At 45.2% G+C, this 27,567-nt stretch overlaps 2 protein-coding genes across 3 annotated transcripts; one reads left to right on the top strand and one right to left on the bottom strand.

Annotated features, from left to right (window-relative positions):
• Positions 1-131: 131 nt before the first annotated feature.
• Positions 132-8,518, top strand: LOC308412032 (uncharacterized protein). 2 transcript variants are annotated; one of them, XM_080906102.1, is made up of 3 exons: positions 132-344; positions 1,650-2,363; positions 7,335-8,518. In XM_080906102.1, the coding sequence occupies exons 2-3, from the start codon at positions 1,899-1,901 to the stop codon at positions 8,457-8,459; spliced, it is 1,590 nt and encodes a 529-aa protein (XP_080762228.1). In that variant the 5' UTR covers positions 132-344; positions 1,650-1,898; the 3' UTR covers positions 8,460-8,518. The 2 variants fall into 2 exon arrangements, with proteins under 2 accessions (XP_080762228.1, XP_080762229.1); XM_080906103.1 differs by lacking the exon at positions 132-344 and adding an exon at positions 410-948.
• Positions 8,519-11,995: 3,477 nt separating this feature from the next.
• Positions 11,996-16,704, bottom strand: LOC308412034 (keratin, type I cytoskeletal 13-like). The gene is made up of 8 exons (XM_080906105.1): positions 16,178-16,704; positions 15,348-15,430; positions 14,212-14,368; positions 13,979-14,140; positions 13,774-13,899; positions 13,157-13,231; positions 12,926-13,071; positions 11,996-12,347 (listed from the first exon to the last, which is right to left on the bottom strand). The coding sequence occupies exons 1-8, from the start codon at positions 16,640-16,642 to the stop codon at positions 12,275-12,277; spliced, it is 1,287 nt and encodes a 428-aa protein (XP_080762231.1). The 5' UTR covers positions 16,643-16,704; the 3' UTR covers positions 11,996-12,274.
• Between the last annotated feature and the right edge of the window lie 10,863 nt (positions 16,705-27,567).

Below are 27,567 nucleotides of genomic sequence, written 5' to 3'. Positions count from 1 at the left end.
CGCATACCCGCCCCGCGCGCGCACACACCGAGAGCTGTACCCACCTACTACCGTTGTCATAGTTACCTACATACCCGACTGAACGGGTATGTGCACGAGCGAGAAGGGAGGGAGGGAAGGAAGGAAAGGGGGGGGAGAAGCGAGAGAGGAAGGAGGGAGGAAAGGAAGGTAAGAAGGAGGGAGGGAGCGGAATTAGTCAGTGATAGAGGGGAGGAGAGGAGGCGAGGCGGCGGGTGTTCTGCCGAGGTGGACGTGGCGGGTCCGGCGGAGTGAGCTACGAGTGACGGGCAGCGGAGCCGAACCAAGGTGGACAGCCAGCCGGCCATGAAGCGGACCACCCGCAGGTAACGTCCGGCCGCTATCAGCCGCTTGCTCGGCGTCGCCGCGTCGCTCCGCTCGGTTTCCTGCCGTTTTACCGCGCCGCCGGACGCTCGATGACCGCCGTGCCGCCGCTCGGGCTCCGTAGTTTATTGGCTCCTTTTGTGTTGCGATGTCAGCCGCTCGCCGTAGCGCCGGAACCCCGTGGAGGGGGCCAGGCTAACCGCTGCCCCCGCTGCGCCCTCTCCCCGCCTCACTCTCACTTTCTCCCCCTGCTAGCAGTAGCAGCAGCAGCGCGCTAGTTTAGCAGGCTGCAGACGATAAACAAGATGGCCACTGGCTAGCTGCTAGCTAGCTAGCCAGCCAGCCAGCCAGATAGACATGGCAGCCTGCCCGTCTTTGTAGGGCTGTGAGGCGGCTGCGGAGCGTGTCCTTCCGCTGGCAGCCGTGGGTTTGTGTGTGCGAACCACAGTAAAAGTTGTGCAGAGTTGGCGAAGAATGTGGAGGTGTTAGAGCGAGAGCGGAGAGGAGCAACCTCCGGGGAGAACCACCGCCAGCAGCCCGGGAGGCAGGCAGTGCGGCGGCTGCGTGGCGAGTGGAGGGGCCACCTGAGTGCTCGCGGGGTGACAGGTAATATGGAAGGGAGGAGCAGGTAATGTTCACCTGAGCGGCAGGGAGGCTAGGAAGCTGCAGCACTGTGCACAGAGCGGCTGTTCTACTTTACCTGAAAACTTTTCAGCGCATGTGTGTGGGAGGCCGCTGCATACACACAGCTGCAGCAGCTGACTGTCTCTTCTAATGACATCCTGCTCCTGCAAACAGCGCACCTCTGCAGGCCGACCTGTGCCCCATTTACATCTGCCACCACATCAGCTTTGTCTGCATGATGGCGGTGACCGGCTGACTGCAGTCTTACTGTTGTCATGCACCAGTGCAGAAACGGAACCGCAGCAGCTGTTTATAGGGATGTTCCCAAGAGTCATCTCTAACATTGGCGCTGGTATCTGCTCCCCTGAAAGTGTAAAAATGTTTGCTGTAAAGTTATTCAGACTGAGTTTTTCAGGCGTGCTCATGCTGCAGGTGCAGCCTCAAAACCTCAGTAGAGTCTCACCAGTCGCCACACATTAGGCGCCAGGGCCGGACACTAACGGTGGTGGCCTCAAGCCCCTGGGGGGCGGGGGGAATCCCAGGGAATCCTGGTTTCAAACTATGCTTGCATACCTGGCTTTCATGCTCAGAGGTGCTGCAGTGTTGGGGGTTTCCTCATGTCACTCTGATTGGCTTTAGCTGCTGTTGTCATGGTAAGCAACTCCTCTGTCTTCTCTCTACAGGCTCGTGATGGTCAGCCGTACCTGCTGACATCTGGCTGATCTTTCACTACGTCATCGTTTTCCAGAGGACGCTCTCAGGGACTCCCAACCCCCCCCCCCCCCCCCCCCCCCCAGCCCCTCCTCCTGTGAGGGCCAGCAGACTTCACCAGCAGGAGGGGAGTGGAGGAGGAGGAGGACTTTTACTAACCTCAGCGATACCTCAGGTGTTGAAACGGAGCAGGTGAGGAGGATTAGCTCCGCCCCCTCACCATGACAGACTTGGAGAGTGAGTGCCTGAGCCTGGGCCTGCCCCCCGAATGCGGCTCGCCTCCCCTGCCGCTGGACTCCTCCCTGCAGGTGGACTGCGGTGCCGGGCCCGTCGGCTCAACCCCGACGCCCACTCTGGCCCTCCTCTCCTCCGACTGTCCCACGCCCACGCTCAGTTCACTGGCGGCGGAGATCGCAGAGCCGCTGGTGATGCTGCCGTGCGTGAAGAGCGAGCCGGAGGACTGTGACCTGGAGCCCATCAGGACCGTGGACCTGTCAGAGATCCAGCCGCTGTCCACCGCCGAGCTGGGCCAGGACCAGATCAAGATGGAGATCAGTGGCCTCGACTACATCAAGTCTGAGCACCACGGGAACCACCACCTGGGGCCGTTTCACCACAGTGACGTAACAGAGCTGGACTACAAGTTGCACTACGAGCCGAGCTCAGTGTTCGACTACATCTCCCAGGTAAAACGCTAGAGGCCGGCAGCTGAGAGCGACGACGCTGTTATTGTGTTATTATCGTTATTGTCATTCGTGCTTTTTCAAAGTATCTTCATAAATTGGGTATAAAGTTTTTCACATTCTGTGAATAAAAGCGCCCACCAGAGTCCATTTAAAGTTCTGCTGATGTAACAGAAACCCTGAGGTTGTTTATCCTGTCAGAGCAGCGTAAAAGGCTCAGTCCAACTCAGATGCCGTCAACGCCAAGCTGTTTTTTTTTTTTTGTTTTTTTTTTACTTCTGTTGTGTTTGAAAGGTCTGAATATATTATATAAAGATGTGGCGTGTGTTTTGTTGTTGGTGGTATCTTTGTAGAAGTTTTGCGATCCATCCGAGGTGCGCTGTGAGTGTGCGTCCACTTCATGTTGTTAGTGCGATGGACGCTCTCACCTTTATGGACATCTGAGGTGATGTCGGGCGCTTCACGATTGCAGCTGCTGCCTTGTTTTCCTCGGCCTTCGTGCGGCTGTTATGCTGCAGGTTGTCATGTTTTGTCGGACGGTGCAATCAGTTACGCTCTTTGCGAGTGCTTCACCTTCCGCTGTGGCTTTTGGTTGCGTCCTGTTTGTTTATCTGACTTTAATCTGGTGTGCAGGGGACAGCTGTGATTGGCTCATGTAGGAAGAATGAATTGTCACTATTGGTTGATCGTGTTTAAGTACGGGGAGACAAAATCACGGCAGAGATTAAAATTCAGTAAATTTGCAACCCTGAGAATTTTGCCAAAGCAGGAGGAGCCCAGGGGTCAGCTCAGGGCTCAGGTGTGTGGTTGGCAGGTAACTTGTCGCACACCTGAGGGTCAGAGGAGTGTGAGGAGGCCCTGTGAGTAAACCAAAGCATACAGAGGTTATTAAAAGTGGTAAGAGCAACACAACGAAGTGATAACTGTGACTTGAATAACTGAGTTTAATTTTTGCCATATTTGAGAAGTTGTAGTGTTTTTAGACGTGCTCTCCCTTTATGAGACTCTGGACCTGATCTGACGACAGCTGTACTAAGAGAAGCTCCTGTGATGACGTTCACAGAACTCTGGTGATTTATCCCCAAAGTTGAAACCTGTTAGGACAGCGGTCCCCAACCCCCGGGCCTTGGACCCATCATTTGGTACCGGGCCGTGCGAGTTGAGGCTTAGGTGTGAAATGTCTGGTTTTCAGGGTTTTTATCGGTTTTCAGCGTTATTTTGTTATTGTTTTGATCGTTTACTCGGTTTTCCTGGGTCTTTTCACGTGTGTTATGAATAAATCTTCTTTTTTTCGGTGCCGGTACTAGTTTTATTTTGTTGTATTTATCCGCGACACCTTAAAGGCCGGTCCGTGAAAATATTGTCGGGCATAAACCCGGCCCATGGCGCAAAAAAAGTTGGAGACCGCTGTGTAAGGAGATCAGAGCATTTTGGAGATGACTTGGAGTCAGAGCTGTTTGTATATGAAGGAAAGGGCCTCAGTGCTTCCTTTATGACAGGGATGGGGGGACTCCAGGCCTCGAGGGCCGGTGTCCTCGATCCAACACAGCTCATTTAAATCTCCTGAAGTTGTAATGAACTAATCATGTGATTCAGGTGTGTTGACCCAGGGTGAGATCTAAAACCTGCAGGACACCGGCCCTCGAGGCCTGGAGTTGGACACCCCTGCTTTATGAGCTCCTTTAGTGTAGTAAACACTTGAGGGTTCATTTATGAAAGGAGATATTTCCATTGCATAATTCATAGCAACACTGTCAGACTGAATTGAACCACAATTAATGATAATCTGGGTTTTTATTATCTGACTTTTTACTACAACCCTCATTTACAAACACTCTTTCCTGTGCCTAATCACCTTGTCTAACATTCCCACTCTCGCACTCTGGGTTCAGTATCTTGCCCGAGGGCACTTCAGCCCACTGACCTTCTGATTGGTTGTCTCCCTACCAATCAGAAGGCTGTGGCTCTTGGTCAAAGTGCATAATAGGTTCTCTGCAGTTTAGTAGTGTCTGCTGTTGTGTTGCTGTCTTACATGGTTGTTGTGACTTTTCTCTTTTGTGAGTCGGGTCAGCGATGGAGGAAATCGTAGATGACCCACAACATGAAGTGGCTTCCCTCCGCTGGTGTCCTTCACTGTGTTCATGATGATGTTTTTATGATGAAGGTTCCTTCTTCGTGTAGATGGTTCCACATTTAAGCTGCTCAGTAAGAAAATGCTGTTTTCCTCGGATCAGGAAGAACCTCAGTGAGCCGCTGCAGGTCTGTTGCTGTGGCATGGAGGGAGCTGAGGTTATACCAAACTGTCGTCTAACTGTTGTTAGACGAAGCTGGGAGCCGTCGCTGCGAGGAGCTCCGAGAGGACTCTCAGCTTCTCCTCATCATCGGGCTCACGACTGCAAATCCTTTTAAAGCAAACACCTGAGCTGATCCCACTCCTGTTTATCTCATTTAAAAGCTCAGAGGGACAAACCACACACTGCATCATTCTGAACACTTATTTGAATATGAAGTAGGGGCGATATGGCCTAAAATCCATATCGCGATATAATTTGAAGCATGTGCGGTAACGATATATATCACGATATATTCTTTTCTTCACTATAAGGACTTAAAATCCTTTAATGTTCTCAAAAATCGAGAGTGTGCCTTATGTATGAATTCTGGTTGTGCTTACTGACCTCGAACCGATTTTGGCAGAAATCTGTTAAAAAATGTTTTAGTACAACTTTGGTAAGCCGCACTGTTTGATGGATCGTCAGAGCATTACGGCTGCCGTAGGGAGGAGCTTCGCAGAGTAATCTGGGTCCAAAACTCCGTCTTCTTCAGGTCCCAAAGTCAAACGAACACTGAGAGTTAAAAACTGTCTAAATTCTTTCATCTTTAATTAAATCATCAGCGTTGCTGCTTTAGCAGGTGTAACAATTAAGTTTAACATCCATGAAAACAGAATTTATTAAATTTAACGGAGTTAGAAGTTAACAGGAAGTTAGCTCGCTAGTTTCCACCTAAACATTTCATAGCATGTTCTGACTGAGAGATTTCTGAAAAAAATCAAACGTACAGCTCTGCTGTCACTTCCAACATAAATGAAGACAGAAAACTAAACAGCAGTGGCGTTTGCAGGGTTACTGAAGTTGGGCTAGCTGGTATATAATGATGTGCTACGTGATTGCTAGCGACACAGCTATGTTAGCATAACATTAGCACAGTGAAGCTGGAGGATGAACGCCAACTTTTTTTCCACTCGATAAAAGTTAACGTGAGGGATTCTGGTGGTCAGGGACAAATGCAATCGCATAGCAGGATGCTGTACACGGGCCAAACTTCAGTCAGGAGAACAACTGAGATTATTCATCCACAATACGAGGTTAGTCATTAATATACTGCAACAACATGGGAATAGAGCAGCTGCGAGAGAATTCAGCATTAATGAATCAATGTTACGGAAGTGGAGGAAGCGCAGTTTTTGGCTTTCCCCATATTTCAAATGTGCTTCATCTCTTTGCTATGACTGTCGCCCGCCATCATTTGCAGATGATAATGGTTGTAACCGCTGCGATGCTTTTGACCAAAACAAGCGCAGCTTGATGACATCATCAACATGTGCTATCGCGATAGAGCGGTATAGTCAAAATTTCTATCGTTGGCCAAATTTATATTGTTTATATCGCCCACCCCTGATATGAAGCAGAGTCTGAGCTTTAGCCCTGAGGCTAGCCATCAGTTTAGTAATCGGGTATTCTATTGATTGAGTAATTGGATACTTTTGTCTTTGAAAATGCAGTGTTATCTATAAAAAACATTTCATTTTGTATTTATCTGCTATGTTTCTTTTAAAGAAAACATCTTCGTAAGAAATTACAAGTACAGTGATGTTAAAATAAGATGCATGCCTTAGTTTTGGCTGTGTGTGTGTGAGCGCCTTTAAAGAAGCACATGGTGGCTGCAATGAAGGAAGTCGAGCGTGTCGGCATTCTCGCTATCGAAGCAAAAACTGTTAGTTTGAATAATCGAGTTATTTGATGAATCGTGGTGAGGCTGCTGCGTCATTGTCCGAGGTCTGAAAGCAGATCAGGGCTGAAACTCTCAGACAGCCTTTCATGGAGGTCGGTCACACAAGACTCTCTCAGTGTGTTTTTATCACAGCCATGTGAAATTTGTCCTTTTAAACAGCTGAATTCACAATAAAGTCATTCTCACACTGTGTGGGCCACGCCTCTGTGAACTCAGGTGTTTTTAAGCCTGAGTGGCACAGGCGTATAAAATCCAGCACCTGCAAACTGGAAGTGCACAAAGAGCCGTCCATGGAGGTATCTCAGGCCCGCGATGTGAACGTCCCACACACACTGACGTCTTGTAGGAAGTCTTCCAAGATCTAGTGGGGGTTCATAAAAGCTGCAGGTCTGTGTGGACAGAAAGGGTGTGATTGAATCCCCGCCCACATTAATGCTGTCTAGTACTGACAGTGATGCTTCCTCTGTAGTCTTTTATCATGCAGTTTACTGTAGAGTCAGTTGAGCAATAGCAACAAAGAGCAGAGAAATGCAAAGATTTGTCTGAGAACAGAGTGCAGACACGCAGCAGTGTGAAAACAGCAGAACAGCATCAAACATGAGTGCATGAACATCTGCTGCATCAGCAGCTGAAGGTCACAGTTCTTGTCTTCCTTGAGGTTTTGTCGCTGAGAGCAGACCAGAAATCAGAGGCTGATTTGCTGTTCTTTATCATTTAGCCTGGAGAAACGGTTTGTTGCTTTATAAGAAATCATCACTGTTTGAAGAAAATAAGAACAACCCAGGTTTCTCTTCAGCTCTGTAGCCAGGCTGACAAACAGAGCTCTGTTGAGCCAACCATCCCTTTAACGTTAACGTTTAACGTTCATAACTTCTTCACTAATAAAATGTTGGTCAGCAGACCTGATGTGCTCGATGCTCAGGTTGAGCAGATGTGACTGCAGCTGTTTTCTTGTTGTAGGTCACTGACACTCTGGAGTACATCAAGTCGGACCACCACGTGGACCTACAGTGTTACTACACCACCGATCTGAGCGCGCTCAAGTCGGAGTACCCCGAGACCAACGCCATGTCCGCCCACCTGCAGCACAACGGCCTCGAGTCCATCCACATGGCCGAGCTGCGCACGGAGCTCAACAAGCTCCGCCCCGACTCCCTGCACTTGGACAGCATCGGCAAACCGGACGCTGAGTTCGGAGGGGGGGCGCTGTACGAGCTGCAGCCCACACACGTGGGGAAGTCCTCCACAGAGGCGATGATGGCGGCAGGAAGGGCAGGAGGGAGTCTGGTGGTCACGACTAAAACACAGAGCCCAACGGTGAGGAAACCTCGCAACATGCAGGGTGAAAAACCATTCTCCTGCACGCAGTGCGGGAAAAACTTCAGCACGCTGGGAAACCTGAAAACGCACCAGCGCATACACACGGGCGAGCGGCCGTACACCTGCTCACAGTGCGGCAAGAGCTTTGGCCAAGCGGGCAACCTCAAGCGGCATCAGCTCATCCACACAGGCCAGAAGCCGTACGTCTGCGCCCACTGCCCCAAAGGCTTCACCAAAGCCGACGACCTGCGCTCACACCAGCGGCTGCACACCGGCGAGCGCCCGTTCATCTGCACCACCTGCGGCAAGAGCTTCAGCCAGTCCAAGGAGCTGAAGGCGCACCACCTGAGCCACACGGGCGAGCGTCCGTACTGCTGCCAGCACTGCGGCAAGAGCTTCACCAAGGAGACGAGCTACCGCAACCACGTCCAGATCCACACCGGCGAGAAGCCCTTCACCTGCTCGCAGTGCGGAAAGACTTTCAGCAACTCGGGCGTCTTAAAAACCCACGAGAAGATCCACACGGGCGAGCGGCCGTTCGGCTGCACGCAGTGCGGGAAGAGCTTCGGCCGTCTCGGCCACCTGAAGGCGCACCAGCAGATCCACACGGGCGAGCGGCCGTACGCCTGCCCCCAGTGCGGGAAGACTTTCAGCCAGTCGGGCCACCTCAAAGCACACGAGCAGATCCACAAGCGAGAGCGAGCGGACACGGCGAGCACCAGCAGTGACGGCGGCAGCAGCGCCGTGGGCAGTGACAGTAGCTAACTGCAAACCCTTTAACCTCCGGAAAAACAAAGTATTATTCCTTTTTTTTTTTTTATAAATACGATATATAAAGCTTTTCCTCATGAGTTTTTCTTACATTTTCATACCTTTTGTGCTCTTTTTGCATTTTATCTGTGGGCAGGGCGGACTGACGCATTTGCTCTTATGCAAGTGTCTGTGTGTGCATACACGTTATATACCGTGTGTCTGGGGTGGCGGGTGGGTGGGGCTGTAGATAATCTTTAAACTGGACTGACTGTAGAGTACCAGGACTTATTTTTGGAGACCTTAACAAGCACAAATACTTAAGAGACCAACAGTTTGAGTACTTCATTTTTGTATTTCCTGTTTTTTACTGACTCAGACCAGCAGTTCCTGACAGACCGTGACCCCGTTTACCGAAAACTGCACACTCACGGCACTGACACGCCATCTCGGTACGCTCTAAAGGAACACGAAAGGGTCCAAAATCCCAGCCTCCCATTCTACAGCGCGCTAGAATCGGGCTTCGTAGTCCAGTCACTCTGTGTTGTCGCTGATAACTGATGGAAGCTTTATCCTTCCTCTGTAACTTAAATCTATGTGACCCGAACAATATCGGCTGCAGTTCTGATTCATTCAGGTTTCTGTGAAATATCTCACGAGTCTGCTGTGCTCTCCACCGTCCCTGCAAAGAGATCAGCCTGGAGAAAAAGTTTGCTGCTTTATAAGAAAGCCCTCCGCAAAGCCAGAACATCTTACTATTCATCACTGATTGAAGAAAATAAGAACAACCCCAGGTTTCTCTTCAGCTCTGTAGCCAGGCTGACAAACAGTCAGAGCTCTGTTGAGCCAACAATCCCTTTAACGTTAACTAGTAATGACTTCATGAACTTCTTCACAAATAAATTTTTATCATTAGAGAAAAAATTACCAGTAATCATCCCACAGATGTAATATTATCTACAGTTACTCTTAGTACCATTGATGTTAAGTTAGACTCTTTTTCTCTAATTGATCTTTCTGAGTTAACTTCAATAATTACTTCCTCCAAACCATCAACGTGTCTTTTAGACCCCATTCCTACAAAACTGCTCAAAGAAGTCCTGCCATTAATTAATGCTTCGATCTTAAATATGATCAACCTATGTACCACAGGCCTTCAAGCTGGCTGTAGTTAAACCTTTACTCAAAAAGCATCTCTAGACCCAGCAGTCTTAGCTAATTATAGGCCAATCTCCAACCTTCCTTTATATCAAACATCCTTGAAAGAGTAGCTGTCAAACAGCTAACAGATCATCTGCAGAGGTTTATTTGAAGAGTCAAAGGAGCTTGCAAAGAAAAGCGTCTGGACTTCTTTAAGTTGCTTCACCTGTGCTGCAGTGGTTTGTATCATATCTATCTAATAGACTCCAGTTTGTTCATGTAAATGGAGAGTCCTCTTCACACACTGAGGTTAATTATGGAGTTCCACAGGGTTCAATGCTAGGACCAATTCTGTTTACATTATACATGCTTCCCTTAGGCAGCATCATTAGAAGACATAGCATACATTTACACTGCTATGCAGATGACACCCAGCTCTATCTGTCCATGAAGCCAGATAACACACACCAATGAGTTAAACTGCAGGAATGTCTTAAAGACATAAAGACCTGGATGGCTGCTAACTTTCTGCTTCTTAATTCAGATCAAACTGAGGTTATTGTACTCGGCCCTAAAAATCTTAGAAATATGGTATCTAACCAGATTCTTACTCTGGATGGCGTTACCTTGGCCTCCAGTAACGCTGTGAGGAACCTTGGAGTCATGTTTGACCAGGACATGTCCTTCAACGCACATATTAAACAAATATGTAAGACTGCGTTCTTCCATTTGTGCAACATCTCTAAAGTTAGAAATATAGAAGCTGATCACAAACTTAGTTACTGATCAGAGCTCAGATTTTTTTTTACAGGAACTGTAACTTTTTACAGTGTTGCTGTTGTAGTAAAACCTACAAACTAGCTGGAATGGTTTGGTCTACACTAGGCTTTTATTTTGAAACTCGGTGGAATCTCTGTGCCTATTCTGTCCAGCCGGGGGATTGTTAGTTTGTTTTTTTTGTTTTTTTTTAGTTTTTTTTCTTTCTCTTATACTTGTCAGCCAGAAGTGACTTGAATGCGTGGCGTTCACTGACAGCAGAGCGATCAGCGGTCCCGCTCGTGGAAAGGGAAGCTCGCTGTTCTTCCAGTTTTGATTTTTCTCATTGATTCTCGAGGGTAACCTTGTGGGCGATAAACGGGTGTAGTGGGTCATGAGGTTGAGCCACAGCTGCAACATGAAGCCCCTAACAGAGCCTTCAGTATTCTCATAAGTGTACGACGTTCGTGTCTGCGAGCTCGCGTGAATCTGACCTTGGACCGACTCTGTTACAGCGTTGTAGTTTTTATGTGAAAAGAAGAAACGTCGCATTTCTCGGTGAACGGGGTCTGACCTCTTCAGGTTCGTCCATTTGTGTTTTTGGCAGTCAAAGTACTTAAACTCAGGTGAGAGTACTTCCTGCCAGTTTACTAGTATTTTACTTGCAGGTGTGGGTACTCGCAGGATGTGGATGTACTGTTAAACTCTTTGATCTTTTCCACGTTTTTATTGAGCAGTATTGATTGATCGGGACACGGCAGGCGTCTTTTTGTTGCTGATGATAATCACGTGACGGTTTATTATTATTATCATTATTATTATTATTATTATTTTAAATAATTTGTTAAAGTCAGTTTTTACCGTTGTTGGGCTCCAGAGGACCAAAATTCATCATCAGCACAAAGGAGCCCAACCCCCCCCCCCTCCCCTCCCGTCTAGATCGCTCACTGTGTACAAATCTATTGATTATGTCATTCCTACAAAATAAAATGTAATAAAAGTTAAAAAAAGAGAAACAGAAGGTGGAGGCAATTGAGCATCTTGTACTGGAAGAAAGTTAATAAAGAAACTAATGATACATGTTGCAGTTTCCGTCTGTTTCTGCTGGAATGTGTCGGCTTGTTTTCAGAAACAGGAAGTCTGCCGTCCTCACAGAGTCATGAAGGGGGGGGGGGTTTATCTATTGAGACCAAACAGGTTGTATGGAAACAAACTCAAAAGCTTTAACATGGGAGTCTATGGGGACTGACTCACTGCTGCCTCTGCTGGACACCAGAGGAACTGCAGGTAGGAGCTGCTGTTGTTCGGTCTCTAACGCCGAAACATGTCCAGCAAAAATGCTGAGAACTAGTTTTTGAAACATCCTGCAGGTATCCTCCACCTCAGAGTAAGAGCTGTGCCATAAAAATATGGATGATTGTGAATAATAAGCTGGAGTAGTTCATCTTACTGTGATCGATTTCTTTAACAGCTGATGCAAAGATGTATATGTTTTGAATTTCTGTTCATGAAGCAGAAGAAACAGTTGCTATGAGGTGAAAAGGATGTGAAGGTGTGTTTTAAAAATACTTTTTACTGCCTTTGGTTGATATTTGAGAATAAAGACGTTTCGTTTGAGTAACGCGGAAGTTTGTGAGCACAGACATTCATTTCAGACACTTTTTGGGTTTTGTTGCGTTTTATTTGTTGAAGCGGAACACAGAAGACCTGCAAGCACAGCAGTAAAGTTTCACCAGCATAAGCCAAGAAAATGCTTCCCCTCACAAACCCTCCATCTTTAGACCGCCTGTGGTTTCCTGTGAAGCAGGAAACTGGTATGATGTGAAGGTGAGAAGCGATCTTCAGGTGGAGGTGTGCACTCGCCCAGCATGAAGGACGGTGAAGAAAGGTGGAGATCCGACTCCAACCCCGGGCAGGCAGACACGTGATTGGCCTCAGATGGTTTCCTCCACAACCTTTGTGATGATTGTTTTGGTTGTGGTGGAGGTAGAGGAGGAGAGCGAAGATCTGCGTGGGAAATGAGACAAAGCTGGTCAGAGATGCTCGTCTGAAAAGCAGAACCCGCTCACACGTTTACAGGTAGGTGCTGTAGTGCAACTCCCAAGTTTCCAACATCAGTTGACCAAAATGAGCAGAAGCCAAAACATCTACAAACTGAAGTAAAAACGAGTGCCAGACGGTGGTTTTGTGTAATGCCAGTTTGCACCACAAGAGGGCACAAAGAGGCAGTGCAACTTCCTGTGACCAGCAGGACAGGAAGAACATGAATGTGAGTTTGGACACTGTCAGGCTCCTTAGATAAACACTCTTTTTCTTCTAAGCTAACGAGGAGCTTAAATTCTGCATATTCAGAAAACTGTGGTGAACAGTTTACTTCTATTTTACAGAGGGGAATTACACAATGTACCATTAAAGGTACATTGATCAGGACGTTCCAGATTGAACTAATGTTAGCAGCCGATGGTAACACTAAAACTAAGGATATTTCCTCTGTATATTTAAGTTTTCCAAGTAACCTCTGTAAGGAGAAGGAGGAGAGAGCAGGGCCACAGAGAGCCGAGGCCGTCCTGGTGAGCTCTTCTTACCCGCCTCCCTCTCCGTCGAGCAGCCTCCTGTACTCGGCGATCTCCAGCTCTAGTCTGGTCTTGATGTCCAGGAGAATCTGGTACTCCTGTCCCTGCCTCTCCAGGTCTGCTCTGAGCTGCACCAGCTGCTCCTCCAGACTGCTCACCTGCACAGGTGAACCCGGTGTGAGTGTAAAAGCTGAAAGCAGCTGACGGAACATTTGGATGCGACCCCATGAGAGCAGAACTCACCCTCATCTGGAATCCTTCCATCTTCATGCCGTAGCTGCCCTGGACTTCGGCGAGTTGGGCTTCAAGGGACATTTTCTGTAAAAACATGAGCAGGTCAGAGACAGAAGCTCTACCTGTGGATGAGGTCGTGACATTGGGCTACATTTCAGCCACCTCTCTGCGACTCAGGATTTTAGGAATCAGAGGAAACGAGGCCACGATGTGAAGATGTAACTGAACCAGCCTGATGTTACTCCCCAGGGAGGATTTTCTAAAACCCAGAACTTAGGACCCTCACAATTCCTGTTCTTTGACTTTGTCCTTTGACATTTTGAATGAGGACCCCTCTGTGCCCTCTTCTAACTCCCTCTGTCCAGCAGCCTCGGGCACTAACATTAGAGAGACTGGTGGCTGCTGTATTCTTGTTTATTTTCAGGGATCAGAACTGACCCTGAGCTGGCTTTCCTCTGGCTAATGTTAGCTAACAGTATGTTACCTGCTCATAGGGCTCGATGCTTGGACCACTGATGTTCAAGCTCATCATTAACCGTTTGACATTTTTAATGAGTTGCTCTCATTAGATAAAGTTATTATTAAAAATGTATTGATGTAATTATGAGTTAAACGGTTCATCTCACCATGCTGAGCTGAGACTGGAGCTCAATCTCCAGAGCCTGAAGCTGACTCTTCACTTCCTTTACTTCCACGGTTGATGTCTTCAGTGTCATTTCTGTGGCTGCCACCTCCTTGGTGAGGACCTCCGACTGAAAGAAGAAAAAGAGGAAGTAGTGAACAAAAACGAGCTGCTGCAGGTTTCTGTTGAATAGCAGAAAGCTGACGTACCTTGGCCTGGAACCAGCCCTCTGCGTCTTTGAGCGCTTTGGCGGCGACGGTTTCGTAGTGCTCTCTGATCTCCTCCATGACTTTGTTGAGGTCCTGCTGAGGAGCAGCGTCCACCTCCACATTCACCTGACCGCTCATCTGAGTGCGCATGGACACCAGGTCCTAAAGGACAGGGAGGCGGGGCTAAGGATACCAGTATGTTTTAACATTGCGTGTGAGACGGATCTGCTTACCTCCTCGTGGTTCTTCTTCATGCTTGCCAGATCGTCCGTCAGGGCTTCGATCTGCATGTTCAGGTCAGTCTTGGCCACGTCCACCTCTCCCAACAACGCCTTCAGCCCGGCGATGTCGGCCTCGACCGACTGACGCATCCCCAGCTCGTTCTCGTACCTGTTAAAGTTAAAGACACAGAAAATAATGGGTTAGTTCTCCATCCATCCATCCATTCACTTCCGCTTATCCTTTTCAGGGTCGCGGGGGGCGCTGGAGCCTATCCCAGCTGTCATAGGGCGAGAGGCGGGGTACACCCTGGACAGGTCGCCAGTCTGTCACAGGGCCAACACACAGGGACAGACAACCATTCACACTCACATTCACACCTAGTGACAATTTGGATTATCCAATTAACCTATCCCCACAAGCTGCATGTCTTTGGATGGTGGGAGGAAGCCGGAGTACCCGGAGAGAACCCACGCAAACACGGGGAGAACATGCAAACTCCACACAGAAAGACCCCGGCCTGATGTTGGAATTGAACTCAGGACCTTCTTGCTGTGCGGCAACAGTGCTAACCACCGTGCCACCGTGCTGCCCTTAGTGCTGGGTTAGTTCTGATGAATAAAATCCAAACAACAATTCTGTGAATAACTTTTATCAGCATTTGGTGTTTGTGCTGATTTCGAGACAAAAACCAGAACTCTATTTTTTTCTTTTAGTAATCTTGAGGCTCGTTTCTACGGATTAAACAGTTAAATGTTCAAATAAACTTTAATAAAGAGAAATGAATCTTAGACTTTCTGAGAAACATCTGCTAAAATCATCTTTAAATTCTAACAAATGAGCTCCAATGAGTTCTCATGTTTATCTAATCTAAGTCTAATTTTTGCTCTTGCTGGACGATGTTTGGGGGATTTTTCTGGATGAGAGAAAATCAAAAAATCAGACTGAGGAGTTTGTCTGTTCTTGATGTTTTTCTACCAGCAGACAGCAGAGGGGGCTGAAGAGAGGCAATATCACAGTAGGGAGGTTTTCACTGTCAGGACGTCTATTTCAGAGCATTTTTCTGTCAGAAGAAAACGGCAGCAAGAAAGTACAAAGAACACATGAAGAGAAATAAAACGTAAAAAAAGAAAAAAAAGGAGCCACTGACTTCAACCTGAAGTCGTCTGATGCGAGCCGGGCGTTGTCGATGCTCAACATGACGGTACCTTTGGCGATGATGGCATCCTGGATCTGAAAACCAGCACAGAGCCACAAAAAAAGGGAAATCAATCAATGGTAGATTATCAATAATGCTAATCAGATGATGCCATTCAGTAAAGAAGGGTTAATAAATCAAACATTACAGAGAATAACAACAAAGCCAATCAGATCTCTTCACGTCGTAACACGCCCATCAGTCGCAGCAGCTTCTTTAATGTGAAAAACCAAAGCTCGTGTTTCCTGTTGGAGCCAAACGAAGACCAAAAACAAGTGACTGGTTTACAGGTGACATCAGTCTTGGAGGGCGTGGCTGCTTCACTCGGAGCACTCTCACACAGGTGTGGTTCACCTCAGATCTCCATCCCCTCACTGGGAGCCTCCCACCAGATTACTGACACTACTCTTCTTTCCAGCCTCTCGGTCAAAAGCTGCTGTGATTACAAAGGTTTTCTATTCTTTCTCAAAATCACCAGAAGGTTCGAGTGCTTTTTTTAAATTGTAAAAGTATGAATGAAGCCCCAGCAGTGCAAACATCTTTCTGGACTGCACTGTGAGTGGATTTGTTAAAAACAAGAAAAATCAAATGTAGGTTTTCTCCAACTTTAAATATGAGTTTTTCAGGCACAACAAAACATTGTTCACTTGAGCTTCCATGCAATTTCAAACTTTATTTTTATGTCTTTTCATAAAACATTATGTGATTTCATAAATGTAAACTTTAAAATGTGGACCAATAGGAGCGGAGACCCCTGAACACCATCTGCCCCGTTTCCTCACCTTGGCATGCAGCTCGGCGATGGTGGCGTAGGAGGCGCTGTAGTCCCTGGCGGCCGGGCCAGCCTTCGTCTCCACGAACTGCTTGATCTTCAGCTCCAGCTCGCCGTTGGCCTTCTCCAGCGACGCCACTTTGGTGAGATAGTTGGCGAGACGGTCGTTCAGGTTCTGCATGGTGAACTTCTCGTTGCCGATGACGCTGTCGTCCATCCCTGCTCCTCCGCCAAAGCCACCCCCAAATCCTCCACCTGCAGCAAATCCTCCACCTGCACCAAATCCTCCACCTGCACTGAAAGCTGCACCAGCTCCTCCACCGAGGCCGCCACCAACGGCGAAGGTTCTCCCGGCCTGTGAAACCCTGACACTACCGCCTCCTCCAGCAACGCTGTATGAGCTCATGCTTCTGGATGAACGGCTGCTGCCAAAGCCTCCACCGATGGAGCCTCGTGAGAGCATCATGGTAGTCATAGTGATGGAGCAGAAAAGAGGAGGTGCTTGTCAGTCTGTCTTCTCCGGTGGAAGGAGCAGGAGAGAAGTGAGGAGAGAGTGAGGAGGTCGCTGCTTTTAAAGCTTCTCAGGTGGGCTGAACTGCAGGTACAGGGGCAGGGTTAGGGGGGAGGGTCGGGGAGGGCAGGGCTGGAGGGGAGGGCCGCGGTCCACAATGTCCTACCTCCAGCTTGAATTCTTTTCTCCGACTTCATTCGGCACTTTTGCACACCATGACATATATTTACACACATATTTTTGTCCTTTTATATTTTTATGTATATTCATGTTTAGCCCTATATCTGTAGCTCAATATGTATCTATTGATATCTCTGTTTCTACACTTCATGTTATATGAATGCTTGGCGTTTGTTGTATGTGTGCTGCTGTGACCGCTCAGTGTCCCTCTGGGATCAATAAAGTCTCTCTGATTCTGATTCATGAGACACAAACGGGAGAGACGTTTTCCGTGTGAGGCACGGCAGAGCTCAGAGGCTTCATGTTTCCATGTTATCTGTCTGAACACGACAGCAGCTGAGACCAAATCTTCGTCCTGACCCGGCTGCTCTGACAGATCCTCAGCTGATCTGCAGAGACACAGAGAGCACATTCCTCCATTATTAACTTCTCTCGTTGTTTGAGGGGAATTTTTGCTTCTTTCCCGTTACACTCGTTACATCCATCAACACACACAGCTGCCCCTCCCTAAGCCTGCAGTTCCTCTGACATCCACTAGAAGCTCCAGCAGTGAGTCAGTCCTATAGACTCTCATTTTAAAAAGTTAATTTCATCCATTTTCTTCTGCTTCTCTGGGGTTGAGTCCTGGGGACAGGAAGACAGGACAAGGACAACTATATGCTTTAGCAAAAAGGAAAGTTTGAAGCCTAATCTTGAAAGTAGAGATAGTGTCTGTCTCCCAAATCCAAACTGGAAGCTGGTTCCACAGAAGAGGGGCCTGAAAACTGAAGGCTCTGCCTCCCATTCTACTTTTAAATACTCTAGGAACAACAAGTAGGCCTGCAGAGCGAGAGCGAAGTGCTCTAATAGGGTGATATGGTACTACAAGGTCATTAAGATAAGATGGGGCCTGATTATTTAAGACCTTGTATGTGAGGAGCAGGATTTTGAATTCTGGATTTAACAGGAAGCCAAAACAGGAGAAATCCGCTCTCTCTTTCTAGTCCCTGTCAGGACTCTTGCTGCAGCATTTTGGATTAGCTGAAGGCTTTTCAGGGAGTTTTTAGGACTTACAGTCCTAAAAACTGGACGAATTACAGTCGTCCAGCCTGGAAGTAATAAATGCATGAACTAGTTTTTCAGCTTCAAAGCTGCCGTCGAGTCTGTATTGAAGTAAACACAGTTGGGTTGAAATGGGCGTGTGTGGAAAAGCATTTTACGCATAAAAACATGGTTTAGAGGAAAACATGCAGAGTGCATTAATATGTTCATGTTTTCACCACTTTACAGTCACATCTGCAGAAACCCATCAGATTCTGTTTTTCAAAGGTATGAAGGTGTGATTACATCAGTGCCTCTGGCCTGCATGCTATAACTTTATATAACATGAAGTGAATATCGTGTTCTATCACTCAGCACAAAGAGTCTTCAGTTTGATGATGACAGCAGCTGGAATGCCCTCTGGCACCCAGCGCTCATCTATCACCTGTCAGCGTCCTATTTAAGGTGCTCACTGTGGGAAAACGCCCCCGGCTTAGCGTCTGTTTGTAGGATCGTCATGGAGAGCAGCATCTTAGTGACTTTCTTTTGTCACATAGAAGCGCTCTTTGTTGTATAAACTCTGTGTGAAGTTAACCTCTGCAGCTCAGCCTCCACCTCACAGCAAGCAACATTTCGTCCTCACTGGAAAACGTCTCCAAACGCATCACGGAGGCAGAGCAGAGAATCTCAGATGTAGGAAGATGGGGTGACTGACCTCGCGGGAAGACTGGCTGAAGCTGAGGAGAAGATTAAGATCATGGCAGGGGCGATTTTAGCCCATTTTTGGGGGGTGCTTCACCCCCCAAAAATGAATCAAAGCACCCGAAAGACTTCTTATTTTTTTGACAATATTTGCTGTTTGTGGGACACACTACTAAAAATACAAAAAGCATACAGTACTTAATTGAGATGGAACATTTTAACAACAAAAGTATAGATACCCCCCCTCCCAAAATGGTTTGTTCCAGCTCTCCCCTGCTCTGGCTCTGGCGCCGTTACTGCCAGAGCGATGGCGGCTGAGACGCAGCAGAGGCAGGTGGAAGAGCCTGGCTTAAAACAGGACATGTTAGCTGCCTTTAACCTTGCGTTACTCTTTATATAGTTGGTAGGAGTCAGACCATGTTTCTTTTAGCTGAAAAACATGACACCAGGTAACCTGCAGTGTGGGAAACGTGTTTCCCCACGATGTTTGCTGCCCTACAATCCGTCCTGCTCTGTAGTGAAATCAGTGATATTTGACCGCCCTGTTGCTCCCATTGAAATGTATACAGCCTATTTAAAATCTAAAACGTAACATTGTCTGTAGCCTGCTGTTGTTACCACTGTCCTGTTTGAAAAGGAATGAGAGGAGCTGCTTATTTTGTCATATGTGCCGATATTAAACCCAAGGTACTAACTAGCTAACTGACTGGATTCCCATTAACCTTATAACTGCTGTTGTGTGTGTGTGTGTGTGTGTGTGTGTGTGTGTGTGTGTGTGTGTGTGTGTGTGTGTGTGTGTGTGTGTGTGTGTGTGTGTGTGTGTGTGTGTACAGAGACAGTCAGGTTCATAATGGATATGAGGAAGTTTTTTCAAAAAAAGGAGCCACGTCAGGTAAAAGTGTAAAAACAAATCATCCATCAATAAAGATTAATGTTGGATCAGTTTCAATATTTATATCTTTTATTAGATGTTCATGTGGTTTGGTTATTTGCCTTTTGGTTGAAAGTACACTGAGAGGACTCTTTGTTGGTGATCTTAATAGTATTTTTTAATCTAATTGAATCCAATCTATTTGTGTATGATTGTCAGTCCAAAGAGGGAACGTGAGGAGAAAGTACAAGGTCAGGAAGAACCAGGTGAGGACACAGACAGGGAGCAGTGACAGGCAGAAACTGTTAATCCGGCAAAGGAAAAAAAACAAAACAAACTAATTTTACTCACAATCTGGAAGTTGTGTTGTATTAAAGCTGCTATACAGAGTCTGCAAAACAAACTGGGTTGTCAGCCCTGGCACTGCATCACCATACTGAGCTTCAGTCAGAGGAAGTCACGGTTGCCAAAAACTTTTTGAAGCTCGAGAGTGAGGCTGGTTCCATCCCAGATATGTTAACATTGTACAATCTTCTGGATAATCAGATCTTCCCCACACTGAAAACTGCTATTCAGGTTGCCCTAACAAACCCAGTTAGCAGCTGTAGCTGTGAGAGGTCGTTTAGTGTCTTGAGTCAGCTCCATACCTGGCTGAGAAGGACCATGGGTCAAAGCCGACTCCAGCACCTGGCTGTGATGTCAGTTGAGAAAGATGCTTGAGAGACTTAACCACCAAAATGTGACAGATTTACCAACCTCAAGCTGAGGCGACGTAGGATAAAAGAAAATAAAAGATCTGCAGAGCCATGGAAGTGCAGTAAAGATCTTTTCATACATTGTACCAGAGGCCAAGGTGTCTCCATTTATCTAATTTTTTAATAATATTTTGTACATTTCAAGCACTCTTCTATTTTTGGAGTGTATTTTTATATATCTGTATTATATTATACGAACACTTTAAAAGTGAATCTCTGTCCAAAAAATGCTCTCAGTTCACTTTTTACTCACTGTGAGCATCATTTTCATCATCAGTTTTTATTTTTTAAATTCCAATCCATTCTTCTTTGGCAGCATTTAAATAACCTTGATCAGATTTGATGGTTTTGTTACAGACTTTTCAAAAAGGTGTTTTGCTTTTCTTGCACAAATGTGGGTTTAAATTGTGTTAAAATGTACAAAGCAGTGATGTCACGTTTTGTGACGAGGACCCAGGCACAGAGAGACTTGATGAATTTAAGAATCTTATGATTTAATAAAGAAATTTGCAGACTTGCACAGAGATTGTAAAATTATGATGACTGATAACGGAGACGAAGACAACAGACGATGAGGACAGGGAGGAACAGAGGGAACTCGGGACAACTGGAGACATTTAAAGATGCAGGGACTGACAGAGACGGGGAAAACGTCTCATCGTGATGAGTAAAGTTGATCTTGCCTGGATGGGCAGCTCTCTGGGTGCTCAGCACCCCCAAAGCTCTGATCCTAGAATCGCCCCTGGATCATGACAAAAAGCTTGGATGATTTAGAGAACCGCAGCAGGCGCGACGACATCCGCATTATTAATCTGAAAGAAGGCGCAGAGGGTGAGAGTCCTATTCAGCTTTTTGAAGCCTGGCTGGGGAACAGCTCCACGGGTAAAGCCCGCATTAAAATTGACTCACCCCAGGCCGGTGATTATTAAGCTCCACAACTCCAGAGACAAACCACAGATCATGGCAGCAGTGAGAGCGGCCCCGGAACTTCACTACGACGGACAGCGGATCTTTATACACCAGAAGTTTTCCTACGCGATCCGTGAGAAACGTTAACCTTAATTGACAAGGTCATCCGCTTCAGAATGCGCTACCCAGCGACGCTTGTGCTGAATCACAATGGCACTGAACACAAGTTTGATTCGCCTAAAGATGCACAAAGTTTCATCAATGCGCTGGAAGACAACTGATACTTGTCCCGTACAAACTGTGGCACTGTTGGATTTAACTTACAACATGACATTGGTTCAGCTCGCCATAAGTCCACAGTGTTTAATGCAGCTTGAGGGAAAAGAGACAGTTTAAAGGTAAAATAGAAATTTGTTCATTCTTTGTACCTAAAGTGGCTTTAGGGCCAATATCTAGTATACAGTACTGATTGTTTACTCAGTCTTTAATTTTGTTTCACAACTGACAGTAACCCGATTTGATTCAGGTTTGGGAAGCGGGGGTGTCTTCTTTTCTTTTTCTCCCGTGGAGTGAAACTTCTTTTGGCTACACTGGTCTTGTAATACCACCCAGTGGGTGGCTTTTTCGTTTTGTTTGTTTTGTTTCTGGCTTGTGATATTTTGACGTTTATCCTAATTCCTATATTCTCATGCAGTTTGTTGTGTGTGTAAGGGTTCCTTTGCCATTCGTTTATGATGGTGTTGTTCACGGCCAGTCCAGACCATGGGTTAAATCTTTTACAGTGTGTTTATTATGATGGGTCTTTTTTGTTTGCTTCGGGTTGACAATCTTTGTCCAATGACTGACAACTTTTACAATGAGTAACATAAACTCTCAATGTCAAGGGAATTAATCACGTTATTAAGAGACGCAAAATATTTTCCTCACTCAAAAAAGATAGAGTGCAGATTGCATTACTGCAAGAGACTCACCTCACAGATTCTGAACACACTCAAGCGTGATTGGGTGGGACAAATTTACTATTCCTCTTTTAACTCTAAAAGTAGAGGCGTTGCAATATTGATCCATAAAAATCTACCGATTACTCTAAATACTATTGTAAGGGATGCAGACAACGATTTATTCTGATTACTGGGCTTTTATATGGGGAACAGATTCTATTAGGAAGTGTTTATGCACCAAATACTTTTGATAGATTGTTTTATTCAAACCTTCTGGCAGAAACCTCCTCTGTGTGTCCCAATCACGTAATAATTGGTGGGGATTTTAACTGTGGTCTGAGTCCTGAAACTGATTATAATCCACCAAAATCTCAACCACCTTCAAAAATGGCAAAGGCTACAATGGACTTATGCTCAGATCTCGGCCTTTTTGATGCCTGGAGAGTTTGTAATCCACATGTGAAAGCTACGAATACTTTGGAAACGAAGTTGGAGACACTAACACGCAAGGTAGAAGAGCTGGAGAATAATAGCCAAAGAAATAATATTCGCTTGAAGGAGACGAGGGCAAAGATATGTGTGGATTCCTAACTAAGTGGATCCCAGAGGTGCTTGGGATTCAGTCTTTCCCAGAACCCATAGTGATTGAGCGAGCCCACAGAATCGGGAGACCCCGGGATGTTTCAAAGTCAACAATAAATCCAACACAACGAAGGTTGTTTGACCCGGTAAAAAAACAGCTGTTAACACTTAGCATCCCGGACCTCCGTTTTGGCTTCATCTACCCAGCAAGGATGTTGATAACCTTTCAAGGGGACCGACATATTTTTGTTAATCCATCTGAGGCAAGTTCATATGTACAACAGCTCAAGCCAAATGGACAAGAGAACGTTACGACCTGAAAGGCAAATGCTCACTTACCAGTAAAGCTTCTGTTGTCATGATTGTAATGTTGGATTTAAGGGTAATTTCCTTCCAGGCCATATAGTCAGTGAATAACAAATATACTTTGAGTATAGAAGAGTCATGGCCTGATTTAATTCTTTTTCGTTGTGGTGGTAATTTACTGTTGTTATTTTATAATATCTGACCATCCATTCTTAGTTAACTTTTCTACTTTATTAGTTTTATTATTAGAGAGCGGCTTTGTTTTCTTTTGTTTGTTTGCTTGTTTGTTCTGGCTGGTCCTCTGCAAGGTATGGATGGATCGGCCGTGAACATTAGCCAGGCCTGTTTAAACTGGGATGGATCGGGTGCACACCAGTATGAATCACAAACGTACTTTGGTTTAGTTTGTCTTGGTGTTCTAATGTTACGCGCTGTGCACCTGTTTTCTTTTGCACTATTGTGTTGCTTTGTTTAGGGTTTTTTTGTTTTTTTTATCTTCAGGGCAGACTTGTACTTGTCTACATCTTTCCTATTATAAATGCCGACAGCTCCAGATCTGAACATAACCTCCTGGAATATTCGAGGGATGAATAAACTGGTTAAACTGAAACTTTATCAGTGTTGATAAATCAACTGGAGTCGATTCAGCTCATAAGCAGTCTAGAAAGGAAGTACTACCATTTATGACTGAACTCAATTAGTTGATGCTTGGAGAAACATGCACCCGGATATGATTACTTTCTCTTGCTACTCTAGCACTTATGGCACCTTTTCCAAAATTGACTATTTCTTACTTTCTGCATCTTTGGTACCCATGGTAACTAAATCCTGGTATGATAGTGTTGTCATATCAGGTCACTCCACCGTTTTGTTTCAACTAAATTTACCTAACTTACCATAATTTACCTTAGAATACATTGGAAAGCAAATAGATTATTACTTTGCTTATAACACAAGTCAAACTATGGCGACTATAAAATGGGAGGCCTTTAAAGCTTTCCTGAGAGGCCAAATGATCAGTTTTACAAGCTTTAAACATAAAGCATCCAGGATGGAACTGGTTCATTTGGAGAAAAAGATAAAAGACATTGAGGAAGAGATATTTATATCCAAATCTAATGCTCGAATTCTAGAGTTAAATCAACTCAGAGCTAAATTTAATATTTTGTCATCATATAAAGACTGAAACAGTCATATTATGAACAGGGTGAAAAAGCAAGTAAAACACTGGCTTGGCGTATTAAACAGGCTCAGGTTGAAAGAACATTAAACTCCATAACTACAGATGAAGGACAGATCACAGCTGATCCTAAACATATGACTCTTTTTGTACTTTTTATAAACAGCTATACAAAACTGAGCATTTAAATTCATTTACATCAAAACAAAAAATCTTTTTGGATCAGCTGCATTTTCCTAGACTACCAGAAAACGATATGGATGAACTAGAGCTTAATATAACAGTAGAAGAAATTACTAATGCTATAAGGAACATGAAAGGGGGCAAAACTCCTGATGCAATACCAATAGAAATATTCAAAATATTTAAAGATAAATTGATCCAGCCCTTATTGGATATGTATCAGGAATCATTTGAATCTGGGTCTCTCCCCCCTTCACTTAATGTGGCAACAATCACTCTGTTACTGAAACCTAATAAGCCAGCAACACATTGTAGTTCTTATAGACCAATCTCACTGTTGAATTACGATTACAAGATACTTTGCAAACTATTAGCTATGAGACTAGAGACAGTCTTGCCTAAGACGATTCATTCAGACCAGAACGGCTTTATCCAGGGGAGGCAGGGGTTTCACAGTATACGGAGGGTCATGAATATCATTTATGAGAAAAAAGAGACAATGCGTTAATCTCAATGGAAGCGGAAAAAGCCTTCAACAGTTCAATTCAATTCAATTCAATTTTATTTATATAGCGCCAAATCACAACAAAAGTCGCCTCAAGGCGCTTCATAGATACAGAGAAAAACCCAACAATCACATGACCCCCTATGAGCAGCACTTTGGCGACAGTGGGAAGGAAAAACTCCCTTTTAACAGGAAGAAACCTCCGGCAGAACCAGGCTCAGGGAGGGGCGGGGCCATCTGCTGTGATTGGTTGGGGTGAGAGAAGGAAGACAGGATAAAGACATGCTGTGGAAGAGAGACAGAGGTTAATAACAGATATGATTCAGTGCAGAGAGGTCTGTTAACACATAGTGAGTGAGAAAGGTGACTGGAAAGGAAAAACTCAATGCATCATGGGAATCCCCCGGCAGCCTACGTCTATTGCAGCATAACTAAGGGAGGATTCAGGGTCACCTGGTCCAGCCCTAACTATATGCTTTAGCAAAAAGGAAAGTTTGAAGCCTAATCTTGAAAGTAGAGATAGTGTCTGTCTCCTGAATCCAAACTGGAAGCTGGTTCCACAGAAGAGGGGCCTGAAAACTGAAGGCTCTGCCTCCCATTCTACTTTTAAATACTCTAGGAACAACAAGTAGGCCTGCAGAGCGAGAGCGAAGTGCTCTAATAGGGTGATATGGTACTACAAGGTCATTAAGATAAGATGGGGCCTGATTATTTAAGACCTTGTATGTGAGGAGCAGGATTTTGAATTCAATTCTGGATTTAACAGGAAGCCAAAACAGGAGAAATCTGCTCTCTCTTTCTAGTCCCTGTCAGGACTCTTGCTGCAGCATTTTGGATCAGCTGAAGGCTTTTCAGGGAGTTTTTAGGACTTCCTGATAATAATGAATTACAGTCGTCCAGCCTGGAAGTAATAAATGCATGAACTAGTTTTTCAGCGTCACTCTGAGACAGGATATTTCTAACTTTAGAGATGTTGCACAAATGGAAGAACGCAGTCTTACATATTTGTTTAATATGTGCGTTGAAGGACATGTCCTGGTCAAAAATGACTCCAAGGTTCCTCACAGCGTTACTGGAGGCCAAGGTAATGCCATCCAGAGTAAGAATCTGCTTAGATACCATATTTCTAAGCTTTTCAGGGCCGAGTACAATAACCTCAGTTTGATCTGAATTAAGAAGCAGAAAGTTAGCGGCCATCCAGGTCTTTATGTCTTTAAGACATTCCTGCAGTTTAACTCATTGGTGTGTGTTATCTGGCTTCATGGACAGATAGAGCTGGGTGTCATCTGCATAGCAGTGTAAATGTATGCTATGTCTTCTAATGATGCTGCCTAAGGGAAGCATGTATAATGTAAACAGAATTGGTCCTAGCACTGAACCCTGTGGAACTCCATAATTAACCTCAGTGTGTGAAGAGGACTCTCCATTTACATGCACAAACTGGAGTCTATCAGATAGATATGATACAAACCACTGCAGCACAGTACCTGTAATACCTACAGCATGTTCTAATCGCTCTAATAGGATATTATGGTCGACAGTATCGAACGCTGCACTGAGGTCTAGCAGGACAAGCACAGAGATGAGTCCACTGTCAAATAAGAACAGGATCGAATGGCTGTTCTTATTTGAAGTTTTGAAAAAGTTTGGTATTGGAAACAGATTTTTTAAATGGATTCAGTTGATATACTCCAACCCTCAAGCAGAGATTTTAACTAATGGTCTTTTTTCCGCACCATTCAGATTATATCGTGGAACTAGACAGGGGTGCCCCTTGTCACCTCTCTTGTTCACCTTGGCAACTGAGCCTCTTGCGATGGCAATTCAGAATCATAAAAACATATCAGGAATTACAGTAATGCTGACCACCGTATTGCCCCATATGCAGATGATGTGATCCTGTTCTGCACCAATTTAAACAAATCAATACCATCCATTTTAAGTCTCATTAATACATTTAGTACATTTTCGGGTTATAAAATAAATTTTGATAAATCCGAAATATTATTTTTGAATAAAAATGAACGACAAAATCCTCCAATCAACACTCCCTTTCTGCTATCTGAACATGGGTTTACTTATCTGGGTGTGAAATTATCTCATCACAATTCCTTAACGACGTCAGTTACTACACTTCTAAACAGATGGATGAAACTACCTATATCTTTAATTGGTCGTATTAATATACTAAAAATGTAAATTTTGCCAAAACATCTTTACCTTTTTCAATCAGTATCTCTCTCTCCACCAAACTCTTTTTAGATTTGCAAAAACTATTCCGAAACTTTATTTGGAACAACAGAAGACCAAGACTCAGAATCTCATTACTAAACCTTCCTTATGAAAGAGGGGTTTACAACTTCCAAATTTAAAGTGGTACTTCTGCTCAAATCAGAGCGGCAATGTTTTATTTTGTTAATGAGCAAACTCCAGTGTGGGTTTCTATGGAGTCCACAGAAATCAAAAGTCCCCCGAACTTATATCTTTACTCAGCCGACAGGAAGACACTAAATAAGCAAACTAAGAACCCCTTTTTAAAAAACACTATAATGATCTGGTTTGAGACACATAACTACTTCGGAGAAATGATCCAACTGTCTCGGTTTACTCCGATATTTGGAAATAACAGCTTTCTTCCTGGTGGGACGGATGCAGGTTTTAGATTTTGGTTCGATTGAGGTTTAAGAAAAGTGTCTGATATATTTAGGAATAATACTCTTATGTCTTTTGAACAACTTAGAAGTACTTTTTCTAT

This window comes from Rhamphochromis sp. 'chilingali', assembly GCF_963969265.1.
Source record: "Rhamphochromis sp. 'chilingali' genome assembly, chromosome: 15".
Lineage (NCBI taxonomy): Eukaryota > Metazoa > Chordata > Actinopteri > Cichliformes > Cichlidae > Rhamphochromis > Rhamphochromis sp. 'chilingali'.
The sequence above is the reverse complement of the archived record's forward strand: the minus strand, read 5'-3'. Positions and strand labels throughout refer to the sequence as shown.

Coding starts and splice junctions, on each gene's coding strand:
- LOC308412032 (XM_080906102.1), top strand. CDS start 1,899: ATGACAGACTTGGAGAGTGAGTGCCTGAGCCTGGGCCTGCCCCCCGAA. Junction 2,364..7,334: donor TGTTCGACTACATCTCCCAG/GTAAAACGCTAG, acceptor TTCTTGTTGTAG/GTCACTGACACTCTGGAGTA.
- LOC308412034 (XM_080906105.1), bottom strand. CDS start 16,642: ATGACTACCATGATGCTCTCACGAGGCTCCATCGGTGGAGGCTTTGGC. Junction 13,900..13,978: donor AGGGCTGGTTCCAGGCCAAG/GTACGTCAGCTT, acceptor TTCTTCTTTCAG/TCGGAGGTCCTCACCAAGGA. Junction 12,348..12,925: donor CTCGACGGAGAGGGAGGCGG/GTAAGAAGAGCT, acceptor TTTCCCACGCAG/ATCTTCGCTCTCCTCCTCTA.